Genomic DNA, 13,672 nt, shown 5'->3' with positions numbered 1-13,672 from the left:
GTCTCATGGCAAGTGGAAGAGTCCTGGGAAGGGGCACTTGGTTTTTCCTTGGACATCTCTCTCCCACCTCCAATTAGTGGTAAAGCCTAATTTTGATAATAAGCTATCGCAAAATGGACAATCCATAGCAGAAGCAGTCAAAGTAGAGGTGTTTCAAACTAATATACTGTGCAAACTATATATAGGTGCAAAACACCTCAATCTCAATAAAATGTCGGATGGGGGGTTTAAAATACCTACAAGACAATGTGCTGCTCTACTGGAGTCTCCACCTTTCAAAAGGAATTAATATAGTTTGATCTGCATGCTTTTCATTCTTTCTCCTTCTTAAGTTGCTTTGCATACCTAATCTATGATATCAGTATACTTTTGTTGACAGGTGAAGGGGGGCATTGACTGACACTCTGGAAAAGTGAGATTTGCCTATAAGGACTATTTTTTGTCTTCATTACTTTCCAGCTTTTATTGAGAGCAGGCATGAGCGTTGGAGATAATTTTGTCTAAGCTTTCTCATTTTTCAGATAAGGAAACAGACCCAGAAAAGGGCAATCCTTTTTCGAGGCACTTGTGGCATAAAGGAATATCAGAGTTTTGTAGAAACCTAAGAAATTTACCTTGAAATACCTAGAATGTGAGCACAGCATGCACACACACACACACACACACACACACACACACACACAGAGTTTCCAATACTGCTACTGTTGGACCAGATACATTTCAAGGTAAATAACACTTGATATAATAAAAACGATAATAATAGTAGTACTTTAAGATTTGCAAAGCACCAGGGCGGCCAGGTGGCTCAGCAAGTAAGAGCACCAGCTCCAGTGTCCGGATGACCTGGATCAAATCTGGGCTCAGATACTCAGCACCACACCCAGAAATAACTGGCTGTGTAACCTTGAGCAAATTACTTAACCCTGATTGCTTAAAAAAAAAAAAGATTTGCAAAGCACTTTAATATGTTAATTTGATCTTCATTGCAACTCTCCAAGGAAGGTTCTATTGTTATCCTCCCCATTTTATAGTTAAGGAAACTGAGGTATAGAAAGGTTAAGTGATTTGTCCAGGGTCTTGCTGCTAGTAAGTATCTGAAGTAAGGATTTTTTTTTTTTTTGCTTTTTGGAGGGCAACTGGGGTTAAGTGACTTGCTCATGGTCACACAGCTAGTTTTTGTGTTGTGTCAGAGGTCAGATTTGAACTCAGGTCCTCCTGACTCCAGGGCTGGTGCTCTATTCATGCACCACCTAGCCTCCCCTGAAGTAAGGATTTAAATTCAGGTATTCCCAGCTTCTGGAGAAGGAGATGGCAAACCACTCCAGTATCTTTGCCAAGAAAACCCCAAAGGGGCTCACAGAGAGTCGGACAGGACAGAAATGACTGAATAACAACAACAAATTCCTGAATTCAAATAGGAATCAAGAGAAATTTGTCTTTGCAATTCTTAGCCCTCCCTTTTCCCCTTCCCATGATGCTCTCTTCTGCAGCTTCAGGTACTCTGTGTCCTTCAGCTTTCAGACTCTCCCTACCAACAGAAGAAAGGCTCTGAGTAATTTACTCAGGGATCAAAATGCATACCAACAAATGTGTTACCTTTTCCACACTATTTAGACTTAGTTTCCTTCCCAAACCCCAAGAGTAATTAGGTATACTCTTAAGGAAATTGAAAGCATCTCAAGAAATCAGGGAAAAAAATTGGAGGTGGGGAGATATTTTTGTTGCCTCTGAAATTAAGACAAGTACAAAGTTATTCCTAAAGGGAAACCTGCTCTATTAATTTTGTGTTGACTGGTAAGGGAGATGATGCTATTAAGAAGATGCTATCTCCTAATGACTTCTTGATCTTTTGGAGAGTTCAGAGAAGGTTGGCCTCATTGTGGCAGCTGAAGACACAGAAGAGGGAGCTGCTGGGGACTAGGGAGTGTGTCATTGTTTAACTAGCTTCTTCCCACTAAAATCCAAGACCTAGAGTCTTCTCTGCCTCATCATTGCTATGCACAGCCAGTCAGCCTTCTCTTGTTAATTGTTCCTTAATCCCTTCTTCTATCTCCAGTCACTGGTGGGTTTCCAAAATGCTCTCCACCATCCCCATGACCAAACCACTACTTTTCTTTAACTTCATCAAAATCATATACATCTTCTAAGAGCCTAGTTCAAATATCATTGTTTCCATGAAACCATATTTGATTTACCCAAGTGGAAATAACCTTCCCCCTTTTTGAACTCCCCTGGCACTTTGGATCTATTTTATTCAATTCATTTTCTCTGTTTTAATTGTAATTATAGTTATGTGCATGTCTCATGTCTTCTACCAAATTGTGAACTCCTTATTTCATTTATGACCTCCATAGTGCCTCCTGCCTAGAAAAAATGTATATGGAAAGAAAGAATGAATGAATATTAAGGGTAAGTGGAGATGCACTGGCTTAAAGGAAGAAATGACAACTCAATTTTTCTGGCGGGCTGGAAAACTCAAGTTGGAATTAAAAGATGAGTAAGGGAATTAGGAAAAACTTGGGTTTGGGGCGGGGTTGATACAACTATACCCATAGCTATAGATATCCAGGGATAATTATGCGAAGATCAAGAAATTGAGAGGAGAGACAAAAAGGCTGAAAGTGTTACCGCAGGGATTGAGGTGATTAGGCCTTGCCTGAAAAGGCTTCATGGGGCACGTGAGTATTGAGCAAGGACCTGAAGAACTAATATGTTCTAAGAAACAATTACAAGTCTCCTCAGTGTTCCAAGGAGGGAGTGATACGATTGACATTATTCCTTTTTGAGGTGATCCTCAATGCTGTGTGTAGGTCATATAGAATAATTCATTCAACATGGTATTTTCAAAACAACCACTTACCAATTCATCTAAATTTGTGTTTTGTATTATTAAATTAAGAAAACCAATTTTCAAGACATATCCTCTTTTCTATTACTAATACCTGATATTAATAAATTACATAATCATGTCACTGAAATTCTCAAATGAGAAACTATTTTTTACTCCTGCCTTTGAGTTTGATTTAGCAAGGACTCAGATACAAGTCTGTTTTCAACATTTGATTCCTATGTTTCCCCCACCTTTAAATCTCCTAATGTTTTATATAGAATAAAAATATAATACTACTCATATTGACCATCAGCCCACCTACCATACCACTTTCACCTTCTGTTTAGATGCTTAGAATTTTCCATATTCCCTCTTAACTCAGTAGCTTTTTTCCAAAGCCTGTATATTTTCCAGACTTTACCTGTGACCTTCTCATTTCTACTATTGGCTGTCCTCCAGGACCCAGACTCCAGTAAGTGCAATAAGGGACAGGATAATGAAAGCGCTAATTAATCACTATTAGTAAAAGGTTAATCTCTTCCAAAAATACAGCGTAGCTACAATTCAAATAAGGGTCAACTTAATGAAATAGTTGTTGTACTACTATATGAAAAATATAAATTCAATTATCCCAATATTTTGCTCCATAGATCAACAGAACTTTTAACTATAGATCTCCGAGTACCTGTAGGGAATGTTTGTCTCATGTTCTCCCATACCCACAGATGTTCCTGATTAAGCAAAGTCACTGCCTTTTTGAGTAGAAAAATACTGGTTAGGTGAACTGGGACTTTTATTTGGAGTTAAGGTAGATGATTCATAAGGGTTCTTTGAGGACATTTGCATCCATTGAGACAATATCAAGGTACAACATTATATAGAACCAGTTAAGGAAAAGAAATGATTTGAGATTAGATGGGAAAAGTTCAAAATTTTTCATTTTCCATTTTTTTTTTTGTTTGTTTTTCCCTTTGCTACTGAAGTTTGCCCCTTAGAATGGGCTATTTGGATCATTGAACCATAATGAACATGTGATGATTCCAAATACTGGCCCTTAACCTGTCTTGTAGAATGGTTCAGAAATTACTCAAGTTAATTTGGGGGAGGGCTAGCAAATGGAGGGTCAGGGAATGCGCCATGTGGAATAAAAGGTAGGCCTTGAATGGAACCTGGAAGGAAATTAGGCATTCTAAGAGACTGAGGTGAGGAGAGAGTACCTTCCAGGCACGGGAAACAGACAGGGAAAAGGCATAGACGTGAAAGACAGAGAGGATATATGAGGATAAATAAGAAGGCCAGTTTGGCTAGACCATAGTATGGGTCAGAACTGAAAAAGTTGATTGGAACTAGGTTGTGATGGTCTATAAGTGCCAAAAAAGAGGAATTTAGATTTGATCGTAGAAGTAATAGAGAGATACTGGAGTTTATTGAGTGAGAGATGGACATAGTTCACATGTACTTTTGAAGTTATTCTAGCAAGCGGGGAATGGGTTTGGTGAGGAAATAATGAGTTCTATTTCAGACATTTACATTTGAGATGTATGTGGGACATCCATTTTGAAATGTCAGATAGTCATTTGGTGATATGCAGCTGGGGCTCGGGAGAGAGGCAGACTCACGGGAGAGAGGCAGACTCACAGGAGAGAGTGAGTCCTTGGGGATCCTAGGCTTCTGATTGGTGAGCATTCATCTTATCTTTGAGTCACCCAGATCCTCCATACTGCTTCCTTGACTCCTAGATATCATGGTACTTTATAGAATTTTCCAAAGGAATGAGGTCCAGCTCATTGGCCTTAGGGTTTGCAGTCTTATCTTTTTCTCTTCTTAGATATTGGGACATTTGCCATTTCCTAATCTTGTGGTACCTCTCTATGATCTTTTCTATCATCATTGGAACGTCAGTGGCCATGGCTAACAATCCTACTTGTTCTTACAGCATCCTAGGATGAAGTTCATCTGGGCCACATGACTTCAATTCATCAGTCTTCAACACCCTGCTAGTTATTTTTGCTCAGTCCTTTCTAGTGCAAGGGCCATTCTCCTTTGTAGAAAAGACAGAAATGAACTTAGCAAATCTGCCTTCTCCCTGTAGTCAGTTGATTTTGTCCTATCTACCCTAAAGTCCTTTAACTCTCATTTCTCAATATAATTTTTTTCTTTTTTCTTTTTTTTTTTGCTTTTTGGAGGGGGGAGGATAGGGCAATTGGGGTTAAGTGACTTGCCCAAGTTCACACGACTAGTTTTTGTGTGTATGTGTCTAATGTCTAAGGCCAGATCTGAACCCATATCCTCCTGACTCCAGGGCCGGCACTCTACTCACTGTTCCACCTAGCTGCCCCTCAATATAATTTTTTTTAAAAGCTGTTTTAATTGTTCTTAGTTTCCTTTGTCAAGCTCAGCTCATTCTGAGCTTTAACAGTCCCGACACTGTTTTTACAAGTATCTGCCATGTTTTTATATTCATTCTCTGATACCTTGCCTTGCTTCCATCTTCTGTATTTTTGTTTTTAAAATCTATATTTGTACATCCACATCAATCTCTTCAGACCGATTCCATTTTCCTCATAATTCTTGAACATCTCCCACCCTTCCTCAACTGACTTCCCTTACAATGGAGTCGGAGCGGATAAACATTTATTAAGCACCACTATGTGCAAGCTCTGTGCTAAATCCTAGCAATACACAGGAAAGTATGGCAACCAGAAATAAATCTCCACAGCTCTTCCCTCCATGACCCTGCTTATATTTCCCTTGAAACCACTGAAATCTGCTTTCCTTGAATCTAGGGCGTGTCAGACTAGTTTTTCTATTTTCTATCATAAATTCTTGCATGGAGTGATCAGTTCCTCCTAAAGTTCCATCATTTTCACCTCAGCAATTGACACTCGCCTGTTAGTGAGAATCCAATAGTACATAGAATGTTTCCTTGTTGGTTCCTCTACCTTTTGAAAGCTGAACTTATCACTAAGGCAAGTCAGAAAGGTTTTAGCTGCTCTGTTTTTGACTGAAACAGTGATATGGAAGATGGCTGGATAATTGAAGGCGCTCATGATTAGGTTATCATGTCTCTGTGCCAAGCTTTGGATCCATTTCTTCCTTGTCCCAAATCATCTGTTTCTCCTTCCTTTGTCTTTTATTCAAATACTCTCTGTGTGACCCCTTTTTGGGTTCTTCTTACTATGCAGTGCTACCCCAAGTCCGTTGTATGTACCCTATTCTTCTCGAATAAAGCATAGAAATCAAGAGCTATGCTAATCCAGTCAGTAATATATCCCAACAAGTCTCAGGTTGTTGTGAGGATAAAATGAGATAATATTTGTAAAGAGCTTTGTAAACCTTAAGGTGCATCATAGAGTCTAGTTACTCCCTCTGAAGGGCTAAACCATACACAGGGCTCAGAGCTCTCAGGGATCAATGACTTCAGGTACTCACACTCTCCAGCCTACCCCTGGTTTGTGAAAATCTCATTGCCAGATCTAGCTAAGGACACTCCAAGGCTCAAGCAGGCTAGGTTGCTACAAGGATGGGTCAATTCCCTGTGCTGAGTACCAGATGCCCCAGCACTCATTGCAAGGAAGGTCCCTAGGCAGGGACAAAACCCAGAGAGGCAGACTCAAAATCTTACTCTTTCTTCTGGGTTCTCCTTAAATTCTACTGTCACTTTAAACTCTCACTTTTAAACTATAGTGAGATCCCGCATCTTTAAATTCCTAAAGGGCTCATCTTCTGTACCATTCATTTTAGCACTTACCTTTATCATGCCTGACATAGTTATTTCAGTTAATTAATCAACAAACATTTATTAAGCAGTTAATATGTACCAGACACTGTTAACTGCTGGTGATATAATAAAAAAGCAAAAACAGTTCCTGCCTTCAAGGAGCTTACATTCTGATGGTGGAGATAACAAATATAAAGCAGGATATACGAAATAAATACAGGGGAGAGGAGAGTTAACCTTAGAGGGGACTGTTTCATGTGTACTTGTCTTTGTAACTCAGGGAAACCCCCATCCTTGTAGAATGTGCCCTCCAGAAAAGGATGGCCTAGGTTCCAAGCGGGTCACTAGCAGGAAAGGGAAAATAAATAAGCATTTATGTAGCACCGTCTATGTGTCAGGAACTGTGCTAAACGCTCCACAAATATTATCTCATTTAATCCTCACAACAGCCCTGTGAGGTAAGTGCTGTTGTTATCTCCATTTTATAGCTGAGGAAATTTAGGTTAGAAATTAAATGAATCCCAAGTTCACACAACTAGTAAATATCGGAGGCTGGATTTGAACTGGGGTCTTCCAGATCCAGGCTCAAGATTTTATCCCCTGTGCTACCTAGCCACTCAAAACCATAGTTCTCAAATCCCCACCAAAATTAGTCAGCCAGAAGATACATTTGGTTCAATGTAAAAATTTAATGAAATAGCAAAGTTAGAACAATCGCAATAGGACATTATCCCCAATCAACATCCTCTCACAAATACATACCTCATCACTTGGTAGAGTGACACATAAGGTTCATGTGATGGACCCCATACATAGGGAGTATGAAGGGCAAATATGTCAAGAGAAAATATGGGCAGAATACAGGTATAGAGAGGCAATGGATGCCTCTGACCTGTAGGTCTGCCAGTGTCTCATGGGTATGTCACTGGGTTGCTTCTGCTTAAGTGGGCTTTCCTCTGGACTCATTGTAATAGCTTCTCTTGGATGATTGTTACTCCTTTGGGTGTGCTAACTCTGTTGGGTGCAGTCACACTTGAAATCCCGTCTCTGCCGGATGGATCTCAGGAAGCAGAGGCAGGTCACTGCCAGGACCATACTTAAAATCTCTCCGGTTTGGTAGATCTGCTAGCGTTTGTGCTGCAGTAGCATAGTCTTCAAACATATGGGATCAATATCCATTCCACAATGAGGGTTGTTGTTTTTTTTTCAGAAGAAAGACTATTAAAATGTTTAGATGAAATACATTTGGCACCTTCAAGGAGTTGATAGTCTTGCTAGTCAAGTCAATCTAATATATAGTTCATGATAGGTAATGAGGTTTTAATGAATACGCTAGACTTGGGGATAGTTTTCAGAGGGAAAAGGTTACTAGTCATCTCCATTTTTCAACATTTTCAGCAAATGCTTTATAAGCAGATGGTTGTATGGTATTCCACAATGCTTACAGCCTATCAGACAGCTATACCCGCCTAAGGGGAACTTTAGGGGTTCTCCAGGAAGGAAGGAAAAAGACCCCATCAACTTCCACAGAGCTGTGTGTTACACTTTTGTCGTATCCATTGTCTAATCTTGAGCCCACTTTGCCCAGGATTCTGTCTACGTTGTTGGGAGAACGCCCCAGACATTTGAAAGGACATATTTATATTTCAATCTTTGTTATACTTTCTTAGTGAATATTTATTTGTAAAATCTAAATGATGTTTGTTGGTTATTTAACATTGGGGATAAATCAGTTGGTTAAATGATAATGGAGAACATACCGAGTCGGGGCACAATGGACGCAAACTTTTAAGGGAGAAATAGTAGCCTCTTTCTGGGAAACTGGTCCAAGTGTGAGTTTGGAGAATGCACCTTGTGATACATTCCTCAATGATATTCCATTTGATCCATAAAATTTGCCAAAGAAAGATCACCTGTTCTTGAAGATGGAGGTTGTTTAGGTTGTCGAACCTATTTTCTACTTTAGGAGCAAATTTTGTTAAGTTCTATTTCCATATCAAAGGAGGTCGTAAGGTTTTCTAAAGTTGTTGCCCTAGAAAAGACTTGCTTGGACATTTTAGTATTTAAATAAATAAAACTCTTTTCAGCTACTTGTAGAGAGAATTATGCTTCTATCATTGGAATAAATACACAACAGATCAAGCATTTTTACTCTTTTCTTGAAAAGAAAATTTAGTATAAAATGAATGTGTAAATAAAATAAATGCCTCAGGTGCAAATGATCTCTATAATGAAACCCTCTGGGAAAAAAAAAAAGAAGAAACATCAATAGTGACTTAATATGCAATATTTGGTGTTTATGTACTTACTTTTAAGTTTTCAAAACCACACATGCTGATTTAGCTGTGCTCCCATTCATTTCAGTGGGAGTTTTGAAACAAATTCCTTCACAGAGCTTTGAAAATATATGTCGGAATGAACTTAATAAAAAAACTTTTTAAAAAACCATTAGTAAAGTAATTTGACTTTCACCACAGATTTCCTAGCATGCAACTGCATTCCTAGGATAAAGCCAGTCTTTACATTTAGCACGCACTAACCATTTTAGAGGTCATATTTTTAAAAATAACATGGATGAGGGGGAAAAAAGTTGTGAAAAAGAATAATGTCTTTCCTAAACCAAAAGGGACATATAGCTTTAAGGAATAGAAAACCTAAGAGGAATCAGATGAATAAAGCAAAAGAAACCAGGAGCTTTTGTACAGGTGAGAAGCTAAATGATTCTCTGATCAGTGATAGAGGCATGCTAAGGTGAATTTTAATTATGACTAAATTGTGGTATTACTCTTTCATACCCTGAACATCTGTTCCCTTCAGGAATGATGATTTATGCAGGCTATCAGAGCAGACAGCTTGCTACAGCTTATGTCACGGTTAGTGGGAAACTGGGGGTAACATTTCAGTATACCAGCATCTAAATGGAGACTGGCCAGTGGAGATGATGAAGCTTAGAGTGGGAGGGGGAGCACAACGAGTCCATTTTTAATTTGGAAGCCAAATATTGACTTGACTTAAACATTTTTTTTTCTTTTAGACCATCTGTTGTTAATGAAGAAAGTAACTTGGACAGTGAATGGCCTGATGTTGCCTACTGATGTCAAAAGAGGGAAAACCAAGTCTCTCTGCTTTGTGATAGAATGAAGAAACCTACCAAGAAGACTTCAGTTTTAGTTTGGGCTTTTCAAAATGGCAGGGGTCAGGATGGGTGTGAGAAAACAATGGGTCAGGATGCACAGACACAGGTAATATTAACTAAATTCAAGATTTCTGAGAGAGTGAACTTGGTTTCCAGTTTTCTATATATTTTTTGTCATTAGATGTAGGAAAAAACCTATTTTCTAAAAACTGGTGAGAGTGCACATTATTAAAAAATTTCAACTGCTCAGAAGAACGTGCAGTTTACACCTTGTAAAATGATAATGACACCCAATGAATCATTAAATTAAAATAGTTACCCATTCAGTTATAAATTACCTTTATAGGATAAAAGAAAGCATAGAATAAGTTAACCTCTTGTCTTATATAATAAAAAACCATATATTTTAGGAACGTATTTGTAAAGTGCTTTGCAAACCTTAACATGCTATATAAATTCTAGCTATTGTTAATACTGATAATAAGTATAGTTTGAACTGGGCCAATTTTTTTTACTATTATTGGTACAGCATCTTGAAATACATACATATGTACATATACATATATACATACATATGTATACTATAATCTCCCAAAAATGTCAATTTTAAAAAAATATTGGGATTTTGTCATTTTGACTACTGTTCAAAACAAAGCAGTTTTCTGAGATTGGTACAGTCTTATTTAGTGGGTGGAGAGGTGAGAATGAGGGCTTGGTAACTTAGAGGTTGACCTATTAATGGGTGCATACATTTCTCAGGAAGACATCCTGGGCTTTACTTGTTATCTGGAATCTTGTTATTTGTTATCTGAAGAATTTCTCAAGTTCATGACTCATGCTTTCTTAGAATTTGCATCAGAATAAATCACCCCCAGGGATGTCTTGATGTCTCCTTTTCTGAGGAGTTTGAGAAATTGTTCAGATGAACATATATCTGGGATTGGTCTGGCCTGGACAGAGAAGGAACAAAGGATTTGATAACCTTTTGAATCCAACTAAATTCATTATGATTTTGTGCCTTGGGGGTGAATTTGGGTATAGTAGTCACCCCTGGATGATATTTTCTTAGAGGAGAGGTTAAATATAAATAAAATATGAGCGTTAGTATGCTTTCTAAAAGTATTTTATCTAAAAGTTTGTTAATCAAAGTAATCTTATCTATATGACTGACAGCTGTAGGATTTGTCTGGAGTTTAATGAGTTTGAACAATTGATAGAAATCTACAAGGCTGAATGTTTCTGAAATTTTAAGTATTGATTAGACTAGGGTTCAGCCAACACTAAGGCCCGCAGACTAAATTATGTCTACTGCTTGTTTTTGTATGGCCCACAAGCTAAGAATGGTTTTTACATTTTTAAATGTAGTTTACTAACCCCTATATTTAATGACTATGTATTTGTTCCCTCTGTACTATTTTAGGAAGTGGCATGGTAATATGTGATATAGTAATCCTTGGCTACTAAGAGTAGGCTATAAAAATTGAAGGAAAGGGACAAATTGGAAATTATTTTGACAAAGAAATTTGAGATGTTAACAGGACTATTTGATTATCACAGGAGACTTCATATAGATGTGAATTAGTTGCTAAAGCAATAGTACAAACATAAGGAAATCAGGACCTGGAGAATATGCTAATTTTCTCCCTTCTACTCAGGTGAACATTAGCAAGATCAGATTCTTTGATGTTGAAACTAATTATTTAAAAATAATCCTTAGTGAGTGCCTAAGTCTATAAACATAGTGTAGATTATTGCCATGAGATGTGGAGATAATTAGAGACAATGGTCAGTTAAATATGACAGTAAAAACAATAATTTTTCTGTACCTCAGAAATGACTTTAGGATAGAAATTATTCTTGAGACAGTAAGATATAAAAAGGAAGGGCAGTTCATCCATTTATTCTGAGATCTTAATGTAGATAGAAAAGGTAGTGTGGAAGAGTGAACCAAATGGTCCCATTTGTAGTCAAGAAGACACATGTTCAAATTCTCCCTTTGACATTTACCAACAGTGTGAAGTAACTTAGCCTCTCCCGTTCCTCAGATGACTCCACAACTTATCTTCTAAATTGAATAGTAGTGACTTGTGCTGCTTAAGGGAATCCCACATGATAAAATCTATAGATAAATTTGAGCTAGAGGCCAGTGGTTGGACTTCTTAACTGACTGCAAGGATATAAAAGGGAGAACTAACCCATTAAAGCTCAAAGGAGGTGGTCTTGGGGTTATTTTATGTAGCCCCAGCGAATGTATGCAGCTACTTGTTTTAAGAGGGGCCCATTAGATTGCTCAGTGAAGTCAGAAACATAAAATGGATCAGCTAGGTTTAGATGGAGTTGCAAAGGATAGATCCACAGTGAATAATGCTGTAAGCTCTATATCTGTAGGTCTTTGAGGCTTATTTGGTTGAAAATCATGTGATCACTGTTCTATAAAAGAGTCTCACAGTGAGTTCCATGGTATCATTCAGGGACAGGCTACTGGACTGGATAGACCATTGGCATTCTGTGTGTGTGTGTGTGTGTGTGTGTGTGTGTGTGTGTGTGTATCTTAGAGTCAGCCAAGTGCCACAAACTTCCCAGAATCAGGAAGACCCAGGTTCAAATCTGATCTTAGACACTTACTAGTTGTGTGATTCTGTTTGCCTCAGTTTCCTTATATGTAAAGTGAGGATAATAATAGCACCTACTTCATGAGACTGTTTTGAGGATCCAGTTTTATATATACATATATGTATATATATAATACATGATATTATATAAGTAAAACACTTTGCAAACCTTGAATGGCTATGTAAATGCTAGTGATTATTATTGTGTTCTTCATTACCATAGTAGTTTTGATTGCTTTAGGTACAGAGGGATGAAGGAAAGACACAGATTGGGAGTAAAATATAGAGGAAAGTGAAACATGAAAGGAGAACAATGGTAAATTCAGTTGGCAGCAACAGGAAATAACATTGTTAAGGTTTTGGTTTTTGATTGCCAGACTAATTAACCCTTGGTCTTAAGACATCTTACCCTTAATGTTTCAGTCTATAATTTTATTCTACTCTTATCTCTTCCTTCTTCTCTTTTCACTCTTCCTTCCCCCTACTCTATTTACTGCTGTCTCCATTTTTAGCAGGTAATTTATCATGTAAACACTGAGGGGAATAGGTATTATGTGGGAAAATTGCTGCTTCTGGAGGGAACCTACGACCACAAGCAGCAGCATTTCTCTCCAGAAGCCTTTGGAGCCTTGGCCAGAGCAAAGATTCTAAGCATTTGTTAACATTACTGTGAACAGACACCCTTTTGCTTTCCACAGATCATCCGGCCCTCTTTAGATCTGGTCTAACTAAGCCTTCAGAGTGCCTCATACTTCTGCCCACTGTCAAAACAGCTTACTTGTTCTGGGAAAAATAATACAGAGTGAAAAAAGCTACCTACTTCAGTCATAAAATTTGGGGCAGGAAAAACATGTCCTTGTAAATGAAATAAATATATTTCACTTGTTAGAAAAGTAGGACAGCCCCTTTAAATGAAAACAAAATTCCTCCACACTACATAGACTTCAAATGTTTTCTCCCCTATTTGACAGTAAGGGATTGACTTAAAATGAGAAATGCAAAAAGGATCAAAGATCAGAAAGAGACTTTAGAAATTGATAACATCATCTTCCCCTGTCCTTCTCAGCAGAACTAGCCCAGGTACTTTACTGAGTGATTAGGATAGCTTGAAGAATTTCACTGCTGCCTATTGACATAATGTCCAAGACCAGATTGATGATAATTTCTCTTTCCTTGGCTATGGTCAGACAATATACATCAGGAGATAAGTAGATAGATAAATAGATAGATGATAGAAGATAGTTGGATAGGTGAATACATAGACAGGCAGGTAAATGAATATATATATATATATATATATATATATATATATATATATATATATATATATATATAGAGAGAGAGAGAGAGAGAGAGAGAGAGAGAGAGAGAGA

General features: G+C 37.8%; 1 protein-coding gene across 1 annotated transcript in view; it reads left to right on the top strand.

The window, feature by feature from the left end:
* The window catches only part of DCDC1 (doublecortin domain containing 1), a 420,660-nt gene that overhangs the window by 20,187 nt on the left and 386,801 nt on the right, over window positions 1-13,672 (top strand). The window contains 2 exon segments of the mRNA XM_069091090.1: window positions 9,586-9,668; window positions 9,671-9,793. Coding sequence (XP_068947191.1) covers window positions 9,586-9,668; window positions 9,671-9,793 — 206 coding nt within the window.

Source organism: Petaurus breviceps, unplaced genomic scaffold (assembly GCF_028583685.1).
Source record: "Petaurus breviceps papuanus isolate PSGF00001 unplaced genomic scaffold, PetGlider_PUasm1.0 188, whole genome shotgun sequence".
In the NCBI taxonomy this organism is placed as follows: Eukaryota; Metazoa; Chordata; class Mammalia; order Diprotodontia; family Petauridae; genus Petaurus; species Petaurus breviceps.
The sequence above is the reverse complement of the archived record's forward strand: the minus strand, read 5'-3'. Positions and strand labels throughout refer to the sequence as shown.